Source organism: Rattus norvegicus, chromosome 12 (assembly GCF_036323735.1).
Source record: "Rattus norvegicus strain BN/NHsdMcwi chromosome 12, GRCr8, whole genome shotgun sequence".
Taxonomy (NCBI): domain Eukaryota; kingdom Metazoa; phylum Chordata; class Mammalia; order Rodentia; family Muridae; genus Rattus; species Rattus norvegicus.
The window spans coordinates 38,134,361-38,161,708 of record NC_086030.1 but is presented as its reverse complement, the minus strand read 5'-3'; the positions used below and the strand labels follow the sequence as shown (position 1 = coordinate 38,161,708).

The following is a 27,348-nucleotide window of genomic DNA, read 5'->3' as shown; positions in this document are numbered from 1 at the left end:
TGAGCAGAGCACAGTGGGAAGGCCACAGTCGCACAGTCAGGCTAGAAGCTGAGGACAAAAAGGCTGCTAAGGGACCACATTCCTAGCCTCCATGTGCCCGGACTCTGAGGACGCACAGCTAGGTGGAATTGGAGGACAAATTGTGGGCACACAGGTGATACGCGTGGCCCACGAGACAAGGGCAAGATGGTGGCCAGAGGAAGCACAGGCTTTGCTCAGGGGCCAAAAGGATCCAGGAAGACAAGGCAAGTTGCCTTCGCCCAAATGCTAAGACAAGGCACACGACTGGCAAGTGACCCCTGCCCCACTGGGTTGTGTTTTGTATTGGTGCTGGGGGTGGAACTCGGGACCTTGGTCATACTAGGTAAGAGCTCTCCCGCTGAGCTACATCCCAACCACAGGGGGGCTTTGAGAAGGCTTTTTTTTATTCTTGGAGGAGGTAGAGCTTGGAGTACCTACAACTGTCCACTGTAAGTAAGGGTAGTTGGGGACAAGCAGGAGAGAAGTTCCTGTCATTACTACCCATCTTGGGTCTTCTCTGGTGCCTGTACCTCCCAGCTCTGTGACCCAGAGCCCTGGGAGGCTCACAAGTCACCATGCCAATTACAGCTCGAGGGAAACCCCACATTTTACCCTCTGTTGGAGGAGGAGGAGGAGGAGGAGGAGGAGGAGGAGGAGGAAGAGGAGGAGGAAGAGGTAGAGGAGGAGAAGGAGGAGGGGGAGGAAAGGTGTGCTCAGTCTAATCAGGAACTGCAGAAAAAGGTCCTGCCTGCCTCGGGTGGCTCAAGTAGCTTCCATTCACCCCTCGGCAGGCTTGTCATTCCCAGGGCCCAGCCCTGGAGAGGCCGGTCGCTGCTGCTCTCAGCTGGCACTGACTGCCTTGTTGCTGTGGGGGATCTCTGGAGAACATGACACACCCAGGCTGGGTCCACATGGCTCCAACCTGACTCCCGCCCTTACTCGGGCCACCACATCCCACTGCTGTGACTGGCACTCCGTCGGGCGACCCCAGGTGGCCTCAGGGAACCTGGTGGCAAACCGAGGCAGTCCTGACACCTGTCCCCATGCCATCTGCAGCAGGGGCATGGAGGCCACCCATCTCCAGGGGGTGGGGCGGAGGGCAGGGAAGTGTCAGCCACGCTTGCTGCTATCTCAATTAACTCAGGCGAGCGAGGAGGAGCCTCCTGGGATCGCACAGGCCCGCTTGATGGCAGGGAAGGCTTGCCTCAGGCCAGGCCTGGCGTTCGCAGCCCTCAGAGGTCGCCACCGGCTCCATACCCGGCCACAGGCCTCCAGGGTCTCCTCCAAACGCTCCCCGCAAGGTACCTACAGACCGCGTCGCAGAAGGGTCAAAAAAAAAAAAAAACAGCCGAATTCCCGTTGCGAGCTCCGCAGAGCTGGGGGCGGCCCTTACCTGCCACCTGCCACCAGGTGAGTCGTCAGAAGGTGACGCGCCGTGCCCGGGACGCAGAGACACAGGATCCTGCCTCTCACTGAGCCCGCGCTGAGCACCGCTCTGCTCGGAGCCGGCGCTGCGCCGCTACAAGGTCGGAGCCTAGCCCAGCTGCCCGCTGACAGGCGGGCGGCGCCGGGGGCGGAGTTTCACCGGAGTAGGCGGGACATCCTGGGTAGGGCGGGGCCTCTGAGAAGGAGCCGGCGAGGCCTCCTGGATGGGCGGGGCTTCAGGGAAAGTGGGAGGGACATCCTAGGTAGGGAGGAGCCTTGGGGGGGGGAAAGCGGAGAGAGGCGGAGTCTTCAGTAAAAGGCCTCGGGTAAAATGGGCTGAAAGAACTTCCCTAGTGGGGCGGAGCTTCAGGGGAAGTAGGCGGGATATCCTGGGGGTGAGAATACAGCCTCGAGGACGGGGCGGAGCTTCCGGGGCAAGATGCCGGAGGAACCTCCCTGGTGAGGTGGAGCCTGAGATGTAGGTGGGACATTCAAGGTGGGAGGATCTTTAGGAGTAGGCGGATCCTCTAGAATGGGGTGGAGCTTCTGTGGCAAGGGGTTGTAGGCGTTTCTAGGGCGGAGCGAACCCGGGACCGTCTGAGCCCAGAGCTTCAGCATCTTCAACAAACCCAGCTCCTACCTGGCTCTAGGTCCTGAGTGCTAGATGCTCTGCACCTGGACCAGGCCTGTGCACATACTCAGGGGACACAAATACTCCCTTAACGGGTTTTTTTCCTTGAAGGCGCAGCCTGCTAGCCCTGGAGGATGTGGTGGGGTTATAATGACCCTCATTCGTTTACTCATCCATCCAATAAGTCTTTATCCAGCACCTACTGGACACCCTAGGCTATTCTAAGCATTTGAGAGCTGGGCATAGCTTTATGCGTCTGTAAGCCCGGGTACTGGGGAGGCTAAAGGAGGAGGATCATTTGAACTGGGGAGTTCAGGGCCAGGCTGGGCAACAAAGACCTTGTCACAAGAGGCGGGGGGGAGGGAGAGGGCAGGACCCAATCAAGATCTCTGCCCTTCGGGAAGGACAGTCTAAATATGGAACCAAATACCAAATAAGAGGTATATTTATTGTACATATTAGAAGGAAGAATATTCTGTGAGGGATAATTAAGTTTATGGACAGTGCTGTGAGGTAGAAATTTATGGTTTCTTTAGAAAGTCAGTTGTGTTGGATGGCATTTTGTTGGTGCAAAGGTGTGAAGGAACGTTTCACTGAAGTAGACAAGATGAAAAGATGTTTTGGTAGAGTAAACACGTAAAAGGACACGTGATGATTCTTCATTAATGATACTCATGTATTGGTTCGCCTTACATAACACAGTTGAGCTGGTTTGTTGTGACTCTATAGAGAGAAACACACCGTAAATCTTCGGGTGGTGTTCTGGTGGCTTTTTGCCATTTTTGCAGACTTGGGCCGATTGGCAGAGTGATGTCAGCTGACACAGACTCGTGTAGAATTTTGTTAAGACAGACTCACGTACTGAGAAAAGACACATAGTGAGACAAGACGTTTGAAGGAAGTAGACATAGGACTCAATGAACAGTGACGGGAACTTGCTTGCAGGGCTAGTTTTGCAACGCACCATGGGTCTCGAATCTTTGCTTCACTTCGTTGAGAGAGGCACGGCAAAGAACTTCTCTGGGTGTCCCTGTTGGTGCTGGTCACTCCTGCTGACCTGTGCCGACTTGGCTGAGGCCTGACTGTTTCTGCCAGGTGGTTCCATCACTGCTGATTCGTGTTTGTTATCCTGACTCGAGAAAATTAGACTCCTGATACATTCATAAGTATTTGCAAATGGATCCTGTGACCTGAGCTGCAGGTTTCCTGACAATGCAGATGAGATTTGCTCCAAAGAACAATTTCTAAACGGGTCCACTTCCCCCGTATCCTATAACCTTTCTTTCCCACTACCTCTGGTGGGCGGTGTGCTAAAAGGGAGATGAAAACATTTAAAACCCTTATTAAAGGCAGAATTTTTTTAAAAAATCAAATCAACGGTAGTTTTTTAAGTGTGACACAAACTACAGTTGTCTGACAGCTTCAGTTAAGAAGCTGCCTCCATTAGATTGTCCTACGGCAAGCCTGTGGGAACATTCTCTTGACTGGTGACTGATGTGGGAGGTCAGCCCATGTGCCATGTGATCCTGGAGGCTGTAAGAAAAGCAGGCTGGGGGTTGGGGATTTAGCTCAGTGGTAGAGCGCTTACCTAGGAAGCGCAAGGCCCTGGGTTCGGTCCCCAGCTCCGAAAAAAAAAAAGTTTAAAATTCCCTACCAAATGGAGAAGCTCTTCAAGACACAAGGAGCTTGACAAAACAGGTTTTTCTAAAGGGAGCTGAGACAGTCCTCCCTACAGGGAAGCTTGTTGATCTCAGAAAGGAAACAACTCAAATTGCTAAGGAAGTTCCTGAAGCCGATCAGATCTACTATGCCCTCCCCCCATCCCAACTCAATATATAGGCAACAAAGAGCGCTGAGAGTTACTCTCAGACCAGTGAGCCGTGTAGAAGAGGATGAGACCAGTGGAGCTGCCTGCAAAGCATGCTCCAACCTGCTGCATTGCCTGTGAGCTGTGTGACAAATCCCAAATTCCCCGCTTTGAGAGCTATTACCCATGCTTGGGTGTGCTTAAGTGATGTGGCCGTCTTCTGAATCATTTCTGCTTCTGTAGGTAACCCCCAATACAACTCACTGGCCCACCAAGCTGGATGTTGGTGGTGCCTGTATTTTGGCTCCCTATCTGGGTGAGCACACTTCCCCAGGAATGGTGGCACACAGAAGTGGCACACAGTTAACACTAATGGGAGCAGGGCTGAATCACTTTTGGGAAAGCTGAGATGACAATGAACCTTGAGACATCTAATAGCATTGAAAAATATAAGCGAGAACTGTCAGAGCTGTGGAGATGCTCAGTGGGGCATTTCCAAACCTGAAGTTGAGCTCAGTCTTTGGGATTCATGGTGATAAGACAGAACCAACTTCATGACCACACACACACACACACACACACACACACACACACACACACACATACACACACACACAGGAAATCACACACACAGGAAATCACACACACACACATACACACACACACACAGGAAATCACACACATATACACATAACACACACACAGGAAATCACACACACAAGCATACAGGAAATCACACACACATATACACACACATACACACACAGAGGAAATCACACACACACACAGAGGAAATCACACACATATACACATACACACACACAGGAAATCACACACACACACAGAGGAAATCACACACACATATACACATACACACACACAGGAAATCACACACACACAGAGGAAATCACACACACAGTAAATCACACACACATATACACATACACACACAGAGGAAATCACACACACAGAGGAAATCACACACACACACACAGGAAATCACACACACATATACACATACACACACAGAGGAAATCTCTCTCACACACACACACAGAGGAAATCACACGCATATACACACAGGAAATCACACGCATATACACACACACAGGAAATCACACACATATACACACACACAGGAAATCATACACATGTACACACACAGGAAATCACACATACACACACACACAGGAAATCACACACATACACACACACCCATAAAGTAAGTAAACATTCAGTAAAGAGAAGCTGTAAGAGTGATGGTGGGGGCACGTGGGTTTGGCTGTGTGTGTCTACACAGGGGCTTCCCTTCTGCATCTCGAGCTTGCAACTCCTCTTACAGGCTGTCCCTACATAGCTTGTTCCCTCTGCCAGGGGCAGGTTTCTAAAACCTGTACCCTTTTCCATAGTCTGTCATTATAGTGAGATACTTCGTTTTTGGAGACAGGGTTTCTCTGGCTGTCCTTGAACTCACTCTGTAGACCAGGCTCCCTCAAACTCTCAGAGCTCCGCTTGCCTCTGCCTCCAGAGTCCTGGACTAAAGCTATGTGCCACCAACCCGGAAAACTCGTGAGGTTCCTTTTTAGCATTCTGTCCACTCAGCCCCTGGGGTGAAAAGCCACCACCTCCAGTGTAGTTCCAGAGACAGACAGACTCAGGTGACCATGGACCAGAACCAGGTGAGTGACGGCTAGTGGGTCATCTCTGGGGGTGAGAGATGTTTCACTGATTGTAGTGGCAGTCGCACAATTCAGCAAACCTGTAAAAAAGCAACCCTTACTCAATTTCCCTGTAAACAAGTGAGTTCTACCATGCACGGTGTGTATCTCGATAAAGTGGCTACTGAAAGGGGAAACAGGGTTCCTCAGCGGTTAAGAGTCCCGGCTGTGGGGTTGGGGATTTAGCTCAGTGGTAGAGTGCTTGCCTAGCAAGTGCAAGGCCCTGGGTTCGGTCCCCAGCTCCGAAAAAAAGAAAAAAAAAAAAAAAAAAAAAAAAAGAGTCCCGGCTGCTCTTCTGAGGAGTCAGGCTCCGTTCGCTGCACCCAATGGCTGGCTGCTCACAACTCTCTGGAAGTCCAGTTCCTGGGGACCTGATGCCTTGTTGTGGTCTCCATGGGGCTGCACACAGTGGTACTCAGCTATGCACACCATAAACACACTTATACACATAAAATAAAACATCTATTTTAAAGTGGGAGACTACTGTGGTTATTTTACAACCCAGGCATGCGTTCAGAGAGGAAAAGTTAGCCCTTCTTGTTGGGAATTCTAGGATGGAATGTCTCTCTAAAACGGATTAAAAAAATAGGTAGCCCCAAAGACTTGACATTTTTAAAACATGACCTCCCCACCTTCACTGGACTTGGGCAGGAACTGGAAATTCTACTGTGGATAGCAGGGGTCCACGGAACCAAGAACGGGCTTAGAACACTCCCCCACACCCCAGAATCCAGAGACTAGGGCCTCCCATTCTCCCCTCTGCCACAAGGACCCCTGAAACCTCTTAGAGTGGGGGTGAGGGGGCTGGAGGCGTCACCTGTCAGGTCAGCCCAGGTGTGTCGCATGTCACGCACAGTGTATCTTCTGGGCCCTCTTTTCTCTTGTTCAATCTCCACTCCCGCACAGATTTCTCCAGCTCCTTTTGCTTCTGTTTCTCTTCTGTCCATCTGTCTGTCTGGTTGTCATTTTATGGTTAGGACCCTGCTCATGGAGGCCACGCCTCATCTCTCCCCTCATCTTTCTGTTATCTGTCATTCTTATCCCTCCTCTTTTTATTTGAGAGAGAGAGAGAGACAGAGACAGAGAGAGAGACAGAGAGAGATGTGTACCTAAGTGCAGTGCCCAAGGAGGCCAAAGAGAATATTAGAGTCACACGTGGTTGGGAGCTGTCTGATGTGGTTGCTGGGAACTTCAGTTCTTTGCAGGAGGAGTCAGTGCTCTTAATCCCAGAGCCATCTTTCCAGCTCCATTTTTTTTTAAATCTATCTACCTGTCTATCTATCACTCTATCTATTTATCTATTTACTTATTTATTTCAGTTTCACAGACAAGCCCCGCCCCTCTCCCTGGTTGTACTGGAACTTGCTCTGTAGACCAGGCTGGCCTCAAACTCAGAGCTCCAACCTGCTTCTGCCTCCCTCCCAAGTGACTGTGCCGCACACATGGCCTTACTCTTTAGTTTCGTGAGCATGGGTGTTTTGCCTGCATCTATGTCTGTGCTCCTCTTGCAGGCCTGATGCCTGCAAAGGCCAGACGATCCCCCTGGAAGCAGAGTTACAGATAGCTGTGAGCCACCATGTAGGTGCTGCTGGGAACCAAACTCGGATGCTGTGGGAGAGCGGCTGGTGCTCTGTCAGCCATCTCTCCAGCCGCATCGTTTTACTACTGAGTTATAACCTTGCATAACTTTAACAACCTCTAGGCTCTGGGGGCCACTGGTTCCCCTCTCAGCTACTTTCCTCACCTCCATATTTCCAAGGTCTCTTTAATACTCAATCTTTATCATCTGCCACCCTACTTCTTCCCACTCCCAGTCTCGTTCATTAAAATCAGACAGTCCTCCATGGTGCTTGGCTGTTTATCCTTCAACAGTTATTGAAGGCAGAGAAGCCTCTGGGGTTAAATGGTTGGGGTGACATTTGCTGAGTGGGGAAGCAATGGCTGTCGTTGCTCCCTGAGTTAATCCAGTCAGAGAATCCAAGAGAGCTTACACCAGGCACCCTGAGCTCCCGGAGGGAGCAAATGTTCTCTAGACCATGGACTCAACACATCCAAGTTACACGTGAATGCCGCGTACACTTCAAGGGAAAGCATATAGCTGGCAAAAGAAAGAAATACATGAAAAATAAAATAACAAACTAATGCCATGTGTGTGAATTCCCACACAGGGAGGTAAGAAACAGGAGGCAGCAAGACAATGTTAAGTCCTCCAAAACCAAACAGCAGGACTAATCCTAGGGCAATGGCATCTAGCAAGAGCGAGTTATAGGATATCCCAGACAGAGAACTCAAAATAATGATAAAGATGTTCAAAGACGGATACAGGGGGCAATGGATGATAGGAAAGAAAAATTCTACAAGGAGAGACCAAGGCCAAAACTCTGAAATGCTAGGGGGCAACCTACGTAGGAAATCTCAGCAGCAGAGCAGTTAAGGAGGTGAGAGCTCCTGAATTTGAAGACAGTGGAGAAGCATAGCAATCCAACAAGGATAAAACTAAAATAATAATAAGGTACCAGTGAGAATCTAACATGTGTGCCATACTCCAAAAAGACTAAATATACGGGTTACAGGCATAGAAGAAAGAATCTTGTTCAAAAAGCACATAAAAACATTGTCAAAGGGCTGGAGAGATGGTTCAGTGGTTAAGAGCACTGAACTGCTCTTCCCGAGGTCCTGAGTTCAAATCCCAGCAACCACATGGTGGCTCACAACCGTCTGTAACGGGATCTGATGCCCTCTTCTGGTGTGTCTCAAGACAGCCACGGTATACTTATATAATGAATAAAATAAATCTTTAAAAAAATTGTCAAAATAATCACAACAGTTTCCCTGAGTTGGGAAAATCTCCCAGGGATAGACACCAGGCAGACAGGACCAGAAAAGAACCTCCCCTTAGCATCCTGAAATCAAACGCCACACATAGAGAACAAAGAAACTATATTGAAAACATGAAGTAGGAAACATCAGGTCACATCACAATGACGGGCCATTGGACTGTTTCTCTGAAACTTCGAAAGCCTGAAGGGCTGCTTGGAATGGTGTATTTCAAGTTCTGAACAACAAAATTATTTGTTCTTGTAACTTTAGTTTTTATAAAGCCTACTTTAAGGCTTTATTCTCTCCCTTGTAGCCCACTACCCACCAGGGGTAGTGGAAAAGAAAGGGTATAGGGGGTACAGGGTTGGGGAGGGGAAGGGAAGTGGACCTGTTTAGAAAGGTTCTTTGGAGCAACTCCCCTCTGTGTTGTATGGAAATCGGCAGTCCGGTTTATATGTTAGCAGCGGCAGCTCGATCCACTCACAAACACGTCACGGCTATGTCAGCAGTTCATTCAGTTCAGTAGAGCTGGGGTAGCAAACACCAGTCAGCATTGATGGCGATACCTAGCGGAGAAGCCAGGCCTCAGCCGAACTGGCAGAGTCAGCAGGAGGGACCAGGAAGGAAGTCAGCAAGAGTTCTGGGCTGTGGCTCTCTCTCAGCGAAATGAAAATCAACGAAGACACGGAAGCAAGCATTCAGCTATGTAAACAAGCCAAGCTCAGCCTCCATCACTGTTTGGTCCTCCAAACATCTCGTGTCCTCCACGGGTCTTGCCTCAGCAAGCATTACTCTGCTAATCAACCGGAGTCCAGGGAAGGGACGAGAAGCCACAACACACCAGCAGAGGTTTTTCGGTGCATTTCTCTCTATGGCGTCTTGACAAAGGCAGCTGGACTATACATGTAAGGCGGACCAATACATGCGTGTGGTTAGCAAAGAATCCTTCATCACGTGTCCTTTCACATGCTTGCTTTAGCAGAACATCCTCCCTCCTGCTTCAAGGAAAGGTTCCTTCACGAATCCATGCCTTAGTCTTTCACCTGTGTCCACTTTGGGGAAACGTTCCTTCATGTGCCTGCTTTAACAAAACAACCTTTCGCTTGCATCTGCTTCTGGAAAACACTCCCTCGCCTGTGTGCCCTGACAGAATATCCTCACACAACCGACCTTCCAAAGAACCCTTAAGTTTCCACTTCACGCCATGGAAGGAAAAATAAGAAACTTGTTGTGATTAAAAAGAAACTAAACGGGCTGGAGAGATGGCTCAGTGGTTAAGAACACCCGACTGTTCTTCCAGAGGTCATGAGTTCAATTCCCAGCAACCACATGGTGGCTCACAACCATCTGTAAAGAGATCCGATGCCCTCTTCTGGTGTATCTGAAGACAGCTACAGTGTACTTATATATAATAAAATAAATCTTTAAAAAAAAAAAAAAAAAGAAACTAAACGACCAAAACCACTAAGCCAATTCTGCAGAAGACGCTTGAAGGAATTTTCAGAACGGAAAGGAAAATCATTTAAATCCGTCCAGAAGGCCCCAGGAAAGAAGAAACCATATGGAATACTATGCAAGAGAAGAAAAGGCCCCCACACGGAGACACAACAAAATCCACCGACACACTCTCCGATAATAACCAGAATACCGTGCTCGCTTCGGCAGCACATATACTAAAATTGGAACGATACAGAGATTAGCATGGCCCCTGCGCAAGGATGACACGCAAATTCGTGAAGCGTTCCATATTTAAAAAAAAAATAACCAGAATACCAATTCCCCAATTAAAAGACACAGGTCGGGGTTGGGGATTTAGCTCAGTGGTAGAGCGCTTGCCTAGCAAGCGCAAGGCCCTGGGTTCAGTCCCCAGCTCCGAAAAAAAGAAAAAAGAAGAAGAAGAAGGAAAAAAAAAAAAAAGACACAGGTCAGTAGGCTGGATACCCTCCATGGCGTCATCACTTGGCGAGTACGGTGGCTGTAATGCCCACATGCTGGACAAGATGCATTCGCTGGTCCGACTGTCGTGGGGCTAACCCACCACTTTCTAATTGAATTTGAGGCTTGATCCTCAGAAGGGGATTCCTATCTGGTAGTGTCTTAGAGTTTCTGTCGCCGCGATGAAATACCGTGACCAAGAGCAAATTGTGGAGAAAAGGGTTTATTTCACTTGCGCATCCAGGTAGCAGAGAGCACCGCTGAGGAAAGCCAGGGCAAGAACTCAAGTAAGGCAGGGACCTGGTGGGAGGAGCTAATGCACAGGGCGGAGAAATGCTGATGACCTCACCGGTGCCACGACCCCGCTCATCCTGCCTTCTTATAGCTTGCAGGGCCACCAGCGCAGGGGTGGCGCCACCCCTAGTGTACTGTGCTCCCGCCACATCAATCACTCGTTAAGGAAATGCCCTATAGGCATACCTCCGCGCCCAATTTCTCGACTGAGGCTTCCATTTTTCTCAACGGACTCTCCCTCCTCCAAGATGCCTCTAGCTTGTGTCAAGTTGACATTAAAAAACCAGCCAGCACAGAATGTAAACCTGCCCCCAAGCCTGCGTGGCTCAGGAAGTACAGGCCCTAGTGAGGAACCGACTGTCGTTTTGCTGGATAACAGGACAAGCTGCGGTGTCTAAATATCCGCGCTTCTACACCTAGATTAGCGCGGCTCTTCGCCTTGCCGGGGAAGGTTCTCGCTGGAGTAAGCAGTGGAGTCTCACAACGGGACAGGCGCTGAGGATAAAGTGACTACCAAGTGCCCACCCCTAAATGGGACGTCCTTATCAACCTTGCCACTGAGGCTCAAGGAGAATCATGGAAGAGGGCAAAAGGAATGACCTCCTGGAGGACAGGGAGGAGTGTGGTGAGTCCCCTGGACCCACCCAAGCTACTGAACTCATGAACTGACGGTTTACGGATTGAGGTGGGTTACAAAGAAACAAGAAAAAGAAAGAACATGAAGGAGTGCTGTGGAATGAGGTGGTTGGGGAGACGGCTCACTGGCTATGAGTGCGGGCTTGCACAGGACCTGGGTTCAGTGCCTCGCACCCTCTGTTCTCCGGTTCCCGGGGATCTAGCGCCCTCTTCTGGTCTCTGTGGGTACTGCATGCGTGTAGCACATGAATCCGTATGCAGGAAAGACGCTTGTAAACATAAAGTATCAAGACAGGACGTTTTAAAAAGTTACCATGAAGATTCCAGTCACCAAGACATTGTGGCACTGGTTGAAGAGTCAAGAGTCCAATGGAACAGGACAGAGAGCCCAGAGATAAACCCACAGACACTGTCACACCACCTTTGAGAAGAGAACGGAGACAATACAGGGGAGAAAGGGTGATCTTGTCAATGATAGTAGAAGGACAGTTATACATCCATGTGCACAGAGACGAATCTAGGCGCAGAACATATGTCTTTCAAAGACTACACTCGAGGGGCTGCAAGGTGGGCCCACCATGTCTAAGCTGCAAGGATCTGATGTCCCAGAATCTGCATCAAGACGTAAAGCGAGAACCAGCTCCAAAGCTGTCCCTTGACCTCCACAGTGTGCACGTGCACACCCCACGAAGCGACAGTAAATAAATAAGAGAGGACCTGAGTTTGGTTCCCAGCACCCAAACCAGGCAGCTGTCAACGACTTGCAGTTCCAGCTCTGAGGGCACCTGTGTGCATGTACACATGCCTACACACACACACACACACACACACACACACACACACACACACACACACAGAATTGAAGATGTATTGTATGTGTATGAGGGGTCACAGGAGACCCAGGTCAGTGCTGCCCAACTGGACACATGACTCAGAGCTTCCTGTGACGTTTCTTCACCTGCTCCCCTTAGTGACTGACCTGGACTGGGGCAGGGGGATAGGGACACTGTTTGCATGGAGGGGTGGTGCTAAGGGGAGGCACAATCTAAAGGGACAAATGGACCCATTGGGCCTGCAAACTTCTGTAATCCACGAAATTCAGTCAGGTAAGGCACAGTGGCCATCTGGGGAACTGGACATCCTGGGTCTCCTGACGGGGAGTGGGCAGGCAGGGCAATAATGAATTTGGAGAAGAGTAAATGGGTTTCTTTCTGGGTGGCAGGAGTTTCTAGGGAAATCAAGACAGATGTGAAACTTCAAACACCTTCTTGGCAAGTTGTAAGAGTTCCTGCAGAGGGAGTGGGTTTGCATAGTCCTGTTCTTTGGGATCAGAGTGTCGGTGGCCCAGCGACCTCCTATCTGAAAGGAGGTATACTGCTGGAGACTGGGATGTCCCTTTAGGAACAACAACCCTGGGGTGTCAGGCTTGAGCTCGGTTCCAAATCTACCATTCACAAGTTGTGTGACCTTAGATGGGCCAGTCTGATGAACCCTCTTGCCGCTCACCTTCCTGTGTCAAGAATAGAAATTGGGAAGACGAAACTGCCCACAGGCAACACTGAGGACATCACCGATGCTCCTTTGGGCGTGTTCAGGTACATGTGTGCATGTTGTGTGGGGGTCAGAGGTTGATATCAGATCTTCCTCAGTGGTTCTCACTAAAGCTCATTTCCTCTAGGCGGGTCATTGAGCCCCAGGGATCATCTTGTCTTTGTGTCTCCTGGGCTGTGACTGCAGGCCTACAAGAGGGCTGCACATAGGAGACAAAACTATGAAGCCACATCGATGCTGGGGCAGTAGTTCTCAACCTGTGGGTCACTACCCCTTTGGGAGATCTAGCAACATTTTTTTTTTCCGGAGCTGGGGACCGAACCCAGGGCCTTGCGCTTCCTAGGCAAGCGCTCTACCACTGAGCTAAATCCCCAACCCCACTACTCTAGCAACATTTTTATCAAGGGTCGCCTAAGACCATCAGAAAACACAGATACTTACGCTACGATTCATAACGACAGGAAATTTACAGTTATGGAACAGTAATAAAAATCACTTTATGGCTGGGTGTCAGTCACGAGGAACTATATTAAAGGGCAGGAGCCTTAGGTACGTTGAGAAGCACTGGGCTGGAGAGATGTAACCTTGCCAGACACCACAGAAGCCTGAAGATACGGAGCCTGACGTACCTTCTGAGTTCCTTGAAGGAGGCCAGTTCTGCCTGATTCTCTCACGGAAGCTAGGGCTTGTCAATTCTTGACTTTGAACTTCTGGCCACCAGAATCATGAGAGAATGTCTGCTGTTTTTAAGCCAATCAGTTTTGGGTAATTAGTTACGGCAGCCCCAGGCAAGGAGTTTGTAACTTGGCACACTGGCTCATGGTCACATGCATTCCTTGCACACTTACACATAGAAGAGTCTCACTGCTCTGGTGCAGCTAGTGAGCAAACCAAACAGGCTATTGTAAGCTTTGCCCAAAGACCAAGGGCCACCTGTAGTCACCTATGGTTTTAGGAAGGGCATGGGGATTTAGGGAGCTGGAACCTGATCTCCAAAGGTGATCACGGCTGGAAAGGAAGACCAGACCCCAAGTCACAGGCTGTGAAGGCCACACTCCCTCCCACTGAGGTCCCGGGTTTCTTTCACGGTCACAGGCAGGACAGGGCTGGGCTTGCTGTTGAAAAAGGAACCTGGGATGTGCCATCCGGTGGGATGTGGATGTGTGTGGGTGAACGCCTATATGAGGGCACGTGACATCAGTGGGAGACACTTCTGGACGTGGAGATTGATTGCCAGTGAGCACATGTGATGGCAACGTGAAGATGTAGCTACACAAGGTGCATCCGTTGTGTGACCCTATCGAGATTCACAGAGACAATGAGCGAAACCATACCAATGCAGCCCAAAGAGAAGTCGCCACTGGGTTCCTTCACTCAAAGACCCCTATGGTGGGAGGGCCTGAGGGCACTCACGGGGCACACTCCTGATACATGAGTCAGACCTGCGTTACTGTGCCTTAGTTTCATGACACAGGCTGGTACCTTTCGTGATGTGTGCTCTAGGGGTGGGAGCTGATCTGGGATAAGGACTTTGCCACTTCCATGCCCATTTGAAACTGAGCAGGGTTCAGGGATCAGTTCCAGGCGACACGACTTCCTCCTTTCTAGGCACCTTGGATATCCGTGAGCCACACCGCTCTGCAGACCTGACCCGGGATGCCCGCTGCATTCGCAGTGAGTAGGGCGTCTTCCTGAGGCGAGGGCGCACGCCCAGGAAAACTTCAACACAAATACTTGAACTTGACCAGGAGGAGGGGCGTGACCGCCACAGACACGCCCTTCCCCGGCCCACTGCATCCTACAGGAGAGTGGCCGGATGTGACACCGAACGGAGCGTTTTCGTGGAGACACCCTCTGGGGCAGGCAGGGACGAACGGTGAATGCCCACCCCGAGCTCACCAGCACAGCCGGCGCCGTGGTCTCATCTAGGAATCCATAACCGTCCTGTCTTGCACGCAGCGTCAGGAGGCTCCGCCAAGAAATTTCTAGTAGGAGACAGGGCAGCGTTTAAATAAAGGCTTTCAGTCCCGCACTGTGACTGTCCCATCTCACCCCGCTGTAAATCGGGGGCCGCTCGTCCGTACTGTGCTGGGGAAACCGCCTCTCCCGGCAAGTGTCTTTCTACTCCTTCCTGCCCAGTCTGCGTGATTATCTGCAATTAGGAGTTCTCAGCGGCCCCTGGACTGCCGGCGCCACGCCCTCAGCGGTGACGTATACGGAAGTACCGCTACCGAAGCTGGTGCGGCCGCTTCACCATGGCGACGGCCGCCCCGCGGCGCTTCTGCCGCTGCGCCTGCTTCTGCTCCCAGAACTTGTATGTGGCGCGCTACGGGCTGCATCTTCGCTTCAGGGACGAGCAGCAGCTGCGCCGTGACTACGGCCCGGTGAGGGGCTGGGGTGGGGTGAGGTGGGTAAGTAGGGGCGGCATCAAGCGCAGGAGGGGCCCGGACATCAGGAATGGCTTTTCCCGAGGTGCAAATCGCGTGTGCACACTTGGCCTGTCGCGGCCGGATGGCGGCTGCCTAGTAAGCTGAGAACATGTGTGCGGAGTACAGTGGGCAGAAATTTTCCCTGATCTCTCGATGACCCCGTCACTCTCATCTGCATGACAAGGGTGGGGGGGCGCTGAAGCTCACAGATGTTTATTCGCTCGCCTAGGGTCACGTAGTCCTTCCTGCTAACTGGCCTTTCCCCTTGCAGCTCCTGCGCAGCCGTGGCTGTGTCACCCCCAGGGACTTCCAGCAACTCTTGGAGGAGGTAACGTACCCCACCAACCCTTTCTCTGGAGTCCTTGACCCTGACAGACTTCTTAGCCCTCTTCTTTCTGTTCCTGCTTCCACTCACCCCCACTTCTAGATCCTGGTTCAGGAAGGAGATCGTGAAAGACTAAATTGCCTATGGCATCCCCTTTTCAACAGCTGAGTGGGATAGACGGGACCATCACCCCTATTTCAAAGGCTGTTAGGTCACCTTGACACCTGCAGTGGACCTTGGCAGGTTCAGAAGTATAGGGAGACTTATCCTCCAGCCTAGGCTCCACTTTGGTCTTCCTGGGCCTCAATGTCTTCAACCTGTAAAATGGCTTTGGAAGTGGGAGACTGGTTTGTAACTCCCTTTGCTGGCCCAGCTTGAGCAGGAGGTCGGGCGTCGCCGAAGGCTGGGACAGGAATCAGCTGCCAGGAAGGCTGTCATCGCCAGCTCTTACCACCCGGCAAGGCCTGAGGTCTACAGCTCACTGCAGGTACTAGGCCTGCCTGGGAGGGAGCTTGGGGGCTGGCCGAGGAGGAGGTTGCTCTCTGGTGGGGGCCAACTTTACATAGTGCCTGGTGCTCTGCTCCCAGGATGCTGCTCTGGCCCCTGAATTTAAGGCTGCAGCTGAATATAGCGGGTCCCCAGGCGCAGATCTTGAGGGCCTTCTCCAGCGCCTGGAGACAGTGTCGGGTAAGGCCCCATCACCTGCTGGCACTGGGTGGGGATGGGGGGAGCCAGAGATCTTTTTTTTTCTTTTCTTTTTTTTGGAGCTGGGGAACTCCGAAAAAAAGGCCCGAACCCAGGGCCTTGCCCTTGCCAGGCAAGCGCTCTGCCTCTGAGCTGAATCCCCAACCCCCAGAGATTCTTGAATATGGGAGGCTGGGTGGGTTTCTTTGTGGGGCAGGGGTTCCAGACAAGGTTTCTCTGTGTAGCTGTGGCTGTCCTGGAGCTCAATCTGTAGACCAGGCTGGCCTCAAATTCATAGAGCTACTCCCGTCTCTGCCTCACAAGTGCTAGGATTGAAGGCCTGCGGCAGCAAAGCCATGCAGAGCTGAGCATTTTATTAACCTTGAATCTCTGGTCTAAAAATGGGAGATATGAGAAACTGCAAAGACCAGTGGGACCAGTCTGCCTGGAGTAGGGCATCTCACTTATTCGTTAATTCATCCATTCCACCATTCACTCACTGAGCCCTCACTAGGGTCAGGGCAGTTAAGTCACTGTCCCCATTGTACAGAAGAAACAGGCAGTAAGATGACAGGCTGGTTCATGAGGGCATTGAGTCGCAGCTCCAGGCTCACCGTCTGCCCCTCCCTCTTCAGAGGAGAAGCGCATTTATCGGGTGCCAGTGTTCTCTGCCAAGTTCTGCCAGACCCTGCTGGAGGAGCTGGAGCATTTTGAGCAGTCGGACATGCCCAAGGGAAGGCCCAACACCATGAACAACCACGGGGTGGGTGAGGCCTTGCTTGTGCATCCAGGGCGGGAGAGCAGCTCGGGTGGGAGGCTCCTCTGCGGTGGCAGGCAGGCTGCCTGCCCCGCTCTGAACTCAAAGACCACCACTTGCCCTCAGCGACATCTTTAGCAAAGATGTGGGAACGCAGACTGAAGCTCCCGGGACTCCTTCCTAGGTCCTGATGCATGAGTTAGGCCTAGACGACCCACTGGTGACACCGCTTCGGGAACGCTTCCTGCTGCCGCTGATGGCCTTGCTGTACCCAGACTGCGGTGGGGGCCACCTCGATAGCCACCGTGCCTTTGTGGTCAAGTATGCACTGGGCCAGGACCTGGAGCTGGGCTGTCACTACGATAACGCCGAGCTCACCCTCAATGTGGCTCTGGGCAAGGACTTCACAGGGGGTGCCCTATACTTTGGGGGCTTCTTCCAGGTGAGTGAGACCCACCAGGTCGGGCCGGGCAGGCGTGAGTGCTCCTGCCTGAACCGCACCCATCCGCAGGCACCTGAAGCCCTGACGGAGACCCTGGAAGTGGATCACGTGGTAGGCCATGGTATCCTGCACCGTGGCGGCCAGCTGCATGGGGCCCGGCCCCTGAGCACGGGAGAGCGCTGGAACCTTGTCGTGTGGCTCCGAGCATCTGCCGTTCGGAATAGCCTCTGTCCCATGTGCTGCCAGAAGCCAGACCTGGTGGATGATGAGGGTTTCGGTGACGGCTTCACCCGTGAGGAGCCTGCCATGGTGGATGTATGTATGTTGACTTGAGCCTGGTTTTCCCGGAGTTGTCGGCGCTGTGGCAGCAAAAAACTTGCCATCTTGGGCAGGGAGGGCAGAAATAAACTCTGTGGCCACACCATCGCTCAGGTCAGAAGGACACGCAGACTTCTGGGTCATTCTTTGGACGGATGATCTGTAGTAAGGCAGAGCTGCTGAGAGATAAGCCTTGCTTGAGTTAAAGTACTGAGGGTCCAGGGCAGGGCAGGCCCAGGAAGAGAAGAAGCCAGGAAAAGACATGGTTTTCATCTAGGTTTTCATCTAATGACGTCTGGCCTCAGCCTCAGCCCTGGGGAGCTCTGAGTGAGGAGGAAGTCAGTGGCTCAGAGATGGGACTGGATAGCAAGGGGGCTGGAGGGGGGCGGGGGTGTCTCAGCAGACATCTACCTCAGAGAGGGTGGCTCCGGGAACTTAAGTTCACTGCTCTGACTATCAGCAATGCTGGAGAGTGGAGGATGGGGGTCCAGACTTTCTAGCTGGCATGCCCAGCTGTGCACCTCTGGACTATCTAGGGCCCTGGTTGTTGTGACTGCCCAAGGAGTTGATGTTTATAAAGCACTTTATAACAGCCCTCTGATTACTATTGTTATTTAAGAGCTTGCAATCGGTGGTTCCGAGATTGGATGAGGGGTGTACATAGCTGTGCGCACTGTTTGGGTCACATGTTTGGAATCCTGGGGACTTCTCTCATAAGTCTTGATTCCAGCTTCTCTGGGAAAATGGCAAGATACAGTAACACCAGCCTCCATTCTAACTGCAAAAAGAAGATGGAAGAGAGTCTAGCAGCACACCGAGCCTAATTGGTTGTCATGACCCATGGGCTCCTGGAGGGGAAATGGGTTTGAGATCTCTAGTACTGAGTGATGTTGCAAACTCCAGACATCTTACCTTGGCGAAGCTCTCAGTCTGGGGGAGTGGACAAACCGGAAGACTAGAAGTGTGGCTTTCAGGAGAGAGAACCGGCGGACTCGCGGATGGCGCTGGGCCATGACTGTCTCCTACTCACGTGGAGGCAGGTTCAAGGATCCTTGTTAGAGATGGGCTCCCTAGAGGCGGAACCTAGGATCCCGGAACTAAAGATATCATAGACGCAAAGAACACCCGGATGATCTTCCAGGACCGCCCCAAACCGGAAGACCTGGACCCGCCGCAGTTTCCTTGCGCGAAGGCATGCTGTGGGCTAATGGTTGATGTAGGAACCCGACAGCCTGGAGAGTCATCTCTGGAGACCCAGTCAGCCCTATTGCTGTTGAGGAAAGCTGCAGAGTTTCCACCCCATAGCGCAAAGTCCAGTGCGCAGGCGTGTGGGCGGGGCGGGCACTTAAAGGGACCGAGGTGCGGTGCGTAGTCGGAGGAGCTGGGGTCTAAGCCCGGGGCTCTCTCCGGCAGGAATGGGTACTAGGTACCCCGAGGATCAGGCCTCGTTGGCGCGAGTTTGGATTCACCTCTGTGGACGTGCTCCAGAAGAGTCGCAGGTTAAGCGCTTTTCTTCCGGTCTCTAGCCCGCCTCGCTATGGCTCACGTTAGCTCTCGCAAGCGCTCGAGAAGTCGCAGTCGGTCCCGTGGTCGGCGAGGGTCAGAAAAGCGAAGTAAGAGGAGCAGTAAGGACTCCTCGAGGAACTGTTCAACCTCCAAATCCCAAGGTCACAAGGCCAGCAGCACCTCCGGTGTCGAGGGTAAGGATCATGGGCACAGGGAAAAGGGGAATGTGGTGTCTGCGTTGCGGGAGGCTTGCATCTCTCCCCACCCCCATCCGCCTAAAGGGATTGAGGGATTCTTGGTTGACTCTGGATTGAGGCCCTAGGGTGTGAAAGGCTCTGTTGAGTGGAGGGTGTTCCTTATTCATTCCTCTAATGCATTGGGTCTTCAAGATCGAGCCTGGTCACCCTCCTAGGCACGTAGTGACTTCTAGAACCCCAAAGAAGGTTCCAAATGTTCTCTTGGAGAGCCTATAGGGAAAGTCCTACCATGTAGAGGCCTGAATCTGCTTCAGGTTAGCGTTGGGGACAGAGGCCTTACCTTCTCCCTGCATCACAGAGAGAAGCAAGCACAAGGCCCAGAGGACATCGAGATCCAGCTCTTCCTCCTCCTCCTCCTCCTCTTCCAGTTCTTCTAGCTCCACCTCATCCTCATCCTCCAGTGATGGCCGGAAGAAGCGAGGGAAGCACAAAGATAAGAAGAAGAGGAAGAAGAAGAAGAAACGGAAGAAGAAGATGAAGAGGAAAGGCAAGGAGAAGGCAGTGGTGGTGCACCAGGCCGAGGCTCTGCCCGGCCCCTCTCTGGATCAGTGGCACAGATCAGCTGGGGAGGACAATGATGGCCCAGGTACTGTGCAGGCCAGCATGTGGTGGGAGGAGGGTCCTCTCTCCGGGTCTGACACCTCCTCCATATTCCCTTCCAGTCCTGACAGACGAGCAGAAGTCTCGTATCCAGGCCATGAAGCCCATGACAAAGGAGGAGTGGGACGCTCGACAGAGCGTTATTCGAAAGGTGGTGGACCCAGAGACCGGCCGTACAAGGTGTGGTACAGAAGGCACAGCCAGCCAGCCCTGCCCTCTGCTCAGTGCTGAGTATTGGCCCAGGTTGTGCTCGGATGGGGAGCTGTCACCATTTCTATAAAAAGTGTAGGGGAAATGGTCACTGTGCTGTGACGTTCCTGCTGTCACCCGGTGCCTCTTGAGGACTTGCAGGACTGGAAGCGCCTTGATGCTTTTTGAGTGGTTGCTGTTGGCTGACCTGGGTTAATGGTTGTAGGCTGACAAAGGCGAGCCTACCTGGAGCTTCTCCATTCTGTCCTAAGAGTGGTAGTTGATTGGGAGGAGCACCCAGGCACCCCCTTCTCAAGATAGTTGGGCTTGAGCCATGGGGTTCCTTTCCTTGGGTGAGTGTTTCTGTGGCTATGACTTGAAAGTACCAGACCCTTTCTTGCTAAGCTGATGACCTCCTACCCTCAGGCTCATCAAGGGAGACGGTGAGGTTTTAGAGGAGATCGTAACCAAAGAACGACACAGAGAGATCAACAAGGTTGGTGGTACCACTCTGCCTATGCTCTGCCCTCATTGTGTCTACACTTAGTTTCTCATGCTTCCAACCTGTTTCTTTCCTCAGCAAGCCACCCGAGGGGACGGCCTGGCCTTCCAGATGCGAGCAGGCCTGCTTCCCTGAGGGAGGGCACTGCCATCCCAGCTCTGTGAACTGCTGTTGGTAGTTTGGAGACTGATGTCCAGCGGCCTTTCCTACGGCCCAGCATCCTCTTGGGTGCAGTGGGTGGCCTAGGCACCGAAGTGGACAGCAGAGGGTCACTATTAAATGATCTTGTTCACAGAGTTCCTGTCCTGTGTCATTTTGTGCTGAGGAGTGGCACTGTTGCCGTTTGTGCTTATCTCTGGGGAGAGTTGGCATGTCCTCTGGTGTTAGTAAGCAAAGACCACCCAGCCACCCTGTTCTTGGATTCCACCTGGCCCAGACCTGACCCTACCCTGGCTGAGTCTAATTCAGCCTTGATCCTTAGGGTGAGCTCATGAGGCTGTTGCATGTGTCCTATCCCACACACCCAGACAGACAGGAGTCATTAACCCAGCTCTGGCTTAATGGCTGTGTCCCCTGGGAGGAGAGGCCAGGAGACCTACCTTGCCAGGTCCGTGTGTGGGAAGGGCAGTCAGGCTCATGCTCTGGTGGTTAGTGTGTGTCACTTGCTGTAGTGATGTCCTATGCACATATGTCAGAACCGTGAGGCTCACCCCCAAACACACACACACCAGGAGACCCATGTCAGAACCACCAGGAGACCCATGTCAGAACCACCAGGAGACCTATGGGTGCCGCCACAGTAATGAGACCAGAAGGAAGCCTCCTGCTTCTTTAATTGGTGTAACAGACTGTGACACAGTATACAGAGAGCACACTCAGGCCAGACGATGCAGGGACAGCATGGGGGGTCAGGACAGTTCACACAATGGTCCAGAGGAACAGACAGTACAAGGACAAAGATGGGAGGTGTCTGAGATGTGAAGGTAAAACAGGGTAGAATGGTGGCTAGCTCACACAGAGCCAGGAAGGGGATGGGCTTTGCTGAATCCTTCTTCAGAAATCTAAGAGAAGGCAGGTGGTTGGTGTTGGGTGGCATCAAGGCTCAGTCCTGGGGACTGGGGACGGGGAGGGACTGACTAAGGCTTCTATTCTAACAGGCCTGGGGTGGGTGGCAGTCAGCAAGGTCTGCCTCACCCTTTGGTTACGAATGGCCAGGCCTGAGCCCTGCAGCTCAGCACCTGACACTGTAAACATTTTTTTGGTATTTTTAAAGGACTTTGACCTTCCTCTCTTACTTTCTGTAAAAGTGGGGCTTCCTCAAGAGAATGAGCCAAAGGGAATCTCGAGGGAGGCAAAAAGCAGACTTGAGTGAGGTTTTGGGGAAGGCTGCCCGTCTCACCATCTATGGCTGAGGGCCCTGGGAGAGCCCAGGGGACTATTGCTGTTGTCCTTGGCATGGCTGGCGGCTGGGCAAGCATGGGCATTCAGAGCCACAGGGGGCTGCCCAGGGGAGGGACCAAGCCCACTGACCCCAGGACCTCCCTTGCCTTGACTGCAAGTGGCCTGAGGCTTCTAGGTGCTTCTCCCGATGGCTAGTCACCTCAGCTGAGGCAAGACGGGGGGCCTGAGGGAGGAGGCCCTGGCCCCTGGTGCCCGCAATGGGGCAGTGATTGTCGGGCCAGCAGCTTCCTGTGGGAGTGGTGGGGCAAATATTGCACTTTTACCGTGACAGCTCCATGGAATCTTGGTCCATAAGATAATCACTGCTTTATACAGAACGCTGGGAACAGCACAAAGCTACATGGATGAGGAGACCCTGAAGGCCTCACCCCTCCAGACATTTTTTTTTCCTCTGCACAAAATAAATAGCTTTCTTCCCGTGTAGACCGGCCGTGGCGGGAATCCCACGCCCCTGTGCTGTACGTAACTACACAGCAAAGTCAGTGTCTCCTATACGCCTCTTGACCCAGCCACGGGGCCCTGAGTCTGAGTCCAGCTTGGCAGCTACTCAAGCAGAGCCCCGTCACTGGACAGGAGGCCTGAGCTCCGTGAGCTCAGCCAACACAGAAGGTGCAGTAGGGTCGTGGTCAGTGCTGTGCGGAAGGCAGGGCCCAGACCCAGCGTGTAAGATGCCCATCCTTGTTTGGAGAGAAATAAAATGGCTGTACGCCCTCAGGCTGACATGTGAGCTGTGGCTTCTTGGAGTCGACATTAAAACAGAATGGCATTAAGAAAACCTAAGAGCCCCACCCACACCAGAGTAGGAAGTCGGTGGAATTGTGGGTCAGGTGAGGCAAGAAACCCACACCTTGCCAAGTGGGCCAGGTGCAGGGCCCACAGGCCAGACTGAGTGGGACCCTGTCACAGTGCTGGGTGTTCCTAATGTAGCAGGCTGCGCTGACACTGAGTTAAGAAAAGGAAGCAGCCCAGGATTGCCTGTTAAAAAAAACCTTATAGAAACCGGATGGAGAAGTAGAAAGGCGTAGAAACACGGTGGGCAGCAGCCATGGCACGGGGTCCCCGCCCATGGCCGGCGAGGAGTAGAGGTGGAGGCCAGGCCTCTTCAGGTCCAGCTGCCCAAGGTGGGCTACGAAGAGCCAGCCGTGCACTTTCCTGGCCTCACACCTGTGCTGTGCTCAGGGCCCGGAGTGACATCGGCTCTGGGACTGCACTGAGCTCTGGGTGGGGCAGGTGGACAGGTGGGTAGCAGTCTGGGACTGCCATCGGGCTGCTGTGGTGTCGGCAGCCCAGGCAGGCAGCAGAAACTAAGGTATGGCCTTTCTCTCCTGCTTGCGTGAAAACTTTCCACACTGGAATATTCTGTGTGGTGACAGGCCCTGGATCAGCAGAGACTGGATTTTCATGCATGTCAACATGTCTGGAGCCAGGAGGTGGTAACGGGTCTCCACTCTCAAAAACCAGTGCAAAACCAGTGAGGTTGGACAGTTGAAAACTGGAGTCAACAAGAAGCAGGTTAGACCCCATTGGAGCTGCTGCCAAATGGGAAGGGGCGCCAGTGGACAGGGAGGTGACAGGCAAGGCCAAGACCCATGCCTGCCACCAGGAGGCTGAGAGATCAACACAGAGCAAGACGTCCAGGAATGCCTCCCAGGCTGGGCTAAGTGGCCGATCCTGGTTCCTCTTCCGTCATGGGCTGGACCTCCTGCCAGTTTCCATGACTAGCTGGGCTCCTCAGAGCCTAGGGCATTGGGCAAGGCTGGGAGGACTGGGTTGGCATGGCTGTCTTCCAAGAGGCCCCGGGACAAGCTCTCAGGTCCTGTCTGTGTCCCCAGCCACCTACGTGTGCCCAGGAGGGCCGGTGCCCTGGCCTAGCACCATGGAGACCACAGCGCCTCCTGAGGGGGTCCTACTTGGGTCCTGTGGCTGCCCCGGGTTCAAGCCGGCCTGCCATGGCACGGCCCCAGCAACTGGCCGCCATGCTCATGCTGCGCTGGCCCCGCTGCTCCAAGTCCATCTGGGTCTGTGTCCGATCGTGCCGATGGCTGGGCCCACTGGGCTGAGCCGAGATGGTGCGGAGCAGGTGATTCCGGGAGCGAAGGAAGTCACCTTGGCCAGGCAGACCGAAGCTGCCCTTGCGCAAAGCCATGCGCGTTGCTGTGTTCCGCGCTGGCCGCGCCCGGTGATTGTACTTGAGCTGGGCCAGGTGGGCCGCGTAGCCGTCTGTGATGAACTGCAGGGGAGGGGGACAGGGGCAGGCTGCTAAGTGTCCGGGGCTCCCCAAGGAATGTGTGCCCTTCAGTGAACCCCATTACCTGACACTGCTGCTGCAACTTCTTGGTGGGGCGGCCCACAATGTAGATGTGCATGGGAGAAAGGCTGATGGAGTTGTAGACGGCCACATCCTTGGTGGAGCCGTAGGCCGCATGCGCGCGCAGGTGCAGCTGTGGATGAGACGAGCATGGGCACAGGCTGGGCCTTCCAGCCCTCCCCGCCTTCCCCAGCCCTCCCCGCCTTCCCCAGTCCTCCCAAGCCCCACCTCAGAGATGAGCAGCTTCAGAAAGTTAGCCTTGTGGCGCAGCGGGTCGTGCACCAGGCCATCACAGAAGGACACCACACCGTGAGGGAAATTGTGCTGAGCCAGCCATGCCACCACCCGCTGCTTCTGCATGTCCGGCCGGCCGGTCACATAGATGATGAGGTAGCCCAGGTCCTGCCAGTGTCTGTGGAGGCAAGGGGCAGGCGTGGTGTCCCATGGCTGCTCTCCTCCTCGAGCCTCCCTCTCTCCTGCCCAGCTAGAGCCCGTTTGAGCCACTGAAAAGTACATCTTCAGCTGAGCCTTGCGGTGCCCAGCTCCTGATTGTATCCGGGATACTCGAGGCTGAGGCAGGAGAATGGCAAGTTCAAGGCAGCCTGGGCAACGAGTGAGACCCTGTCTGAAAAAGTGGAGTGTAGCTTGTGGCAGAGTGAGGTCCTGGGTCTGATGCGCTGCACACGAAGTGTATCTTGGCCAGCAGGAATGAGGGTGTATGGCAGTGTCCAAGCCTCACTGGCTCTGAGCTTGTGGGGGTATCCTAGGTACCTCAAAGGAGGCATCCTCGGACCTAGACTGACATGTGGCTTGCACAAGGGTGGCACCGGGCCCTCAAGGCTGTGTCGAGTGTTTTCCTCCTCCACTTGGTCCGCAGCCCACCCACCTTCTGACAGCCACACTCACCGCACCACGTCCACAGCCCCGGCGCGCACCTTGGGGTCGCTGCCCATGATGGACACGCTAGCCGCAAAGGAGCCATCGATACTGAAGACCACAAACTCTGTGCCCTTGGGGAGCACAGTGATGTAGCTGTCGGCAAATGTGTGGTCTCCCCTGGTTGTCAGGGACAGCTCGTCAGAACCAGCCAGAGCATCCATCCACTCCGTCCCGCCCCTACCCTCCCTATACCCAGGAGCCGGCCCACTGTTCTCCCACCAGAGGCACATACCTGACCACCATCTTGATAGGGTACACGCCCACCCCCAGGCGGTGTGTTTCTGGAATCGTGTAGGAGACACGCCCACTGCTGTTGGTCACTAGAGTGTCTAGGTACAGCCACTCACCTGAGGGCGGCTGCGTCATGATGTGCACATCCACCTGAAGCCCAGGTAAGCTGGTTACAAACCGGCCACGGCCTGGCCTCAGTCCCACACCCTGGCTATACCCATCCTAACCTTTTCCCCAGTCAGGGTGACCATGTCTAAGGGCCCGTACATGAACCGGCCTGTCACAACCTGTGGGCCGTCCTCATTGGCAACTGCATCATTGATCCGGTGATTGGCTGCCACGTTCTGGGGGAGGGGAAGGAAGGGGAGGTAAGGATAAGGGAGAGCAGTGGGGTCTTCTGGGCTCACCTAACACCTCTGTGAGTGAGTCTGAGGTTTGAGCTTCAGTTCTGAGCCCCATGCTGTGGTCCAGCTGAAAACCTAGCCAGGCCAGGCAGAGGGAGCCAGCCTTGTGTCCTTTCTCCCCCTCCCAGCTCCCGCCTCACTCCTCAATGATCAGATAGGACAACCCACAGCAGTGTGACACAGCACGATTGCACGGGACTAGACAGGAGCATGGGCCCCAGAGCCAGAGGACCCTCACCCGGAGCTTCACGTGGGTTCTCTTGCGCTGCCACTTCTCCCTGGGCTGCGAAGGCGTGAACACGGACACCTCCTTGCCGTCCAGCTCTAGGATGCTCGCGCTGTCGTGCCGCATGACCTGGGGGACAGAGGCGGGCCAGCCATCCCAGGAGCTGGTAATGGGCGCCCAGCAGGGTCTGCAGGACCACCAAACCATCTAATCTTGCCTACCCCACCCCCACCCCAGCCAGCTCCCATTCCCAGCTCCGTAGGGCATGGTCCTACTCCGACACTCCCTGGGTGCTAGGTGCCTGACCTACTGGGGCAGGGAGGAGCCCTTACTCTCTCAGGGCATCCTGTGAGGCCCGCCCAGTTGTATCTGAGCAGTAGGTACCTGTCTCAGCAGAAAGGAGACCACATCGGTTGACTCCCAGTAGCTGGCATGGAAGAGGTGGGGCAGGGCCACTGTGGGGAAGGCCATGAGGGCGTCGGGGCAGTACAGGGCGTAGTCAATCCGCTTCTGGCCCCACCACTTGGCAGCAACTGCCAGGAGGAAGGGTTGTGATTGCCCTGCTGGGCTCCCAGACAGAGACCCTAGTGGGTCACCTGGCCCTCAGGCCTGTTCATCTCAGACTAGCCCTCCCTCCTGCTGCAGTCAAAGCAGGTTTCTCCCGGGCTAGTTACAGGCAAGCAGGTACGTGTAGAAAATGCCCACAGGCAATCTCGCTGCAGAGAATATGAAGCCGTGTGGCTGTGCTGAGGGGCGTGAGGAGTTTTGGAGCAGGGTGAGCTATTCCAATACAGACGATGATCAACGAGAGCCCCTACCCTGGACCCTGCCCCCCCCACCCCCATTCTTCCTGCTCCCAAGGCTCAGACACGTAAAAGAAGGCACAGAGACACCTCGGTTTGACAATTCTAGAACCTCCAGGTAAGGCCTGC

The 27,348-nt window shown here is 53.5% G+C and overlaps 4 protein-coding genes and 1 non-coding gene across 20 annotated transcripts in view; 3 read left to right on the top strand and 2 right to left on the bottom strand.

Moving 5' to 3' along the window:
• Abcb9 (ATP binding cassette subfamily B member 9) overlaps positions 1-15,050 on the bottom strand; it is a 46,204-nt gene extending 31,154 nt beyond the window's left edge. Inside the window, exons 1-2 of one of the 2 annotated variants that reach the window (XM_063271610.1) lie at positions 14,923-15,050; positions 14,738-14,823 (exon numbers count right to left, since the gene is read on the bottom strand). The gene's annotated coding sequence lies outside the window, so the exon portion shown is untranslated. 2 annotated transcript variants of the gene reach the window in all.
• On the top strand, positions 10,072-10,175 carry LOC120096094 (U6 spliceosomal RNA). The gene has a single exon (XR_005492127.1). It is a non-coding gene; the product is annotated as a U6 spliceosomal RNA (small nuclear RNA).
• A 28-nt stretch (positions 15,051-15,078) lies between the features above and the next one.
• Positions 15,079-18,380, top strand: Ogfod2 (2-oxoglutarate and iron-dependent oxygenase domain containing 2). The gene is made up of 7 exons (NM_001105927.2): positions 15,079-15,222; positions 15,539-15,595; positions 15,966-16,079; positions 16,180-16,279; positions 16,912-17,039; positions 17,218-17,475; positions 17,545-18,380. The coding sequence occupies exons 1-7, from the start codon at positions 15,094-15,096 to the stop codon at positions 17,806-17,808; spliced, it is 1,050 nt and encodes a 349-aa protein (NP_001099397.1). The 5' UTR covers positions 15,079-15,093; the 3' UTR covers positions 17,809-18,380.
• A 617-nt stretch (positions 18,381-18,997) lies between these two features.
• Positions 18,998-21,143, top strand: Arl6ip4 (ADP-ribosylation factor like GTPase 6 interacting protein 4). Of its 2 annotated transcripts, none has more exons than NM_001025630.1 (5): positions 18,998-19,493; positions 19,855-20,142; positions 20,219-20,336; positions 20,772-20,841; positions 20,926-21,143. In NM_001025630.1, exons 1-5 carry the CDS (start codon positions 19,331-19,333, stop codon positions 20,980-20,982), a joined length of 696 nt encoding a protein of 231 aa, NP_001020801.1. In that variant the 5' UTR covers positions 18,998-19,330; the 3' UTR covers positions 20,983-21,143. The 2 variants fall into 2 exon arrangements, with proteins under 2 accessions (NP_001020801.1, XP_063127247.1); XM_063271177.1 differs by having other exon boundaries at positions 19,355-19,493; positions 19,925-20,142.
• A 519-nt stretch (positions 21,144-21,662) lies between these two features.
• Positions 21,663-27,348, bottom strand: part of Pitpnm2 (phosphatidylinositol transfer protein, membrane-associated 2) — a 131,648-nt gene continuing 125,962 nt past the window's right edge. For 13 of the 14 annotated variants that reach the window (XM_039089445.2, XM_039089453.2, XM_063271306.1 and 10 more), the window contains 8 exons: positions 26,801-26,949; positions 26,429-26,545; positions 26,014-26,130; positions 25,788-25,936; positions 25,523-25,672; positions 24,845-25,028; positions 24,621-24,749; positions 21,663-24,538 (listed from right to left, as the gene is read on the bottom strand). In XM_039089445.2, coding sequence (XP_038945373.1) covers positions 24,215-24,538; positions 24,621-24,749; positions 24,845-25,028; positions 25,523-25,672; positions 25,788-25,936; positions 26,014-26,130; positions 26,429-26,545; positions 26,801-26,949 — 1,319 coding nt within the window. In that variant the 3' untranslated portion in view covers positions 21,663-24,214. The remainder of the gene's footprint in view (positions 24,539-24,620; positions 24,750-24,844; positions 25,029-25,522; positions 25,673-25,787; positions 25,937-26,013; positions 26,131-26,428; positions 26,546-26,800; positions 26,950-27,348) is intronic. The other variant, NM_001107139.1, reaches the window with a different exon arrangement.

Coding starts and splice junctions, on each gene's coding strand:
- Ogfod2 (NM_001105927.2), top strand. CDS start 15,094: ATGGCGACGGCCGCCCCGCGGCGCTTCTGCCGCTGCGCCTGCTTCTGC. Junction 15,223..15,538: donor TGCGCCGTGACTACGGCCCG/GTGAGGGGCTGG, acceptor TTCCCCTTGCAG/CTCCTGCGCAGCCGTGGCTG. Junction 17,040..17,217: donor ACACCATGAACAACCACGGG/GTGGGTGAGGCC, acceptor ACTCCTTCCTAG/GTCCTGATGCATGAGTTAGG.
- Arl6ip4 (NM_001025630.1), top strand. CDS start 19,331: ATGGCTCACGTTAGCTCTCGCAAGCGCTCGAGAAGTCGCAGTCGGTCC. Junction 19,494..19,854: donor CAGCACCTCCGGTGTCGAGG/GTAAGGATCATG, acceptor CCTGCATCACAG/AGAGAAGCAAGCACAAGGCC. Junction 20,842..20,925: donor GACACAGAGAGATCAACAAG/GTTGGTGGTACC, acceptor TTCTTTCCTCAG/CAAGCCACCCGAGGGGACGG.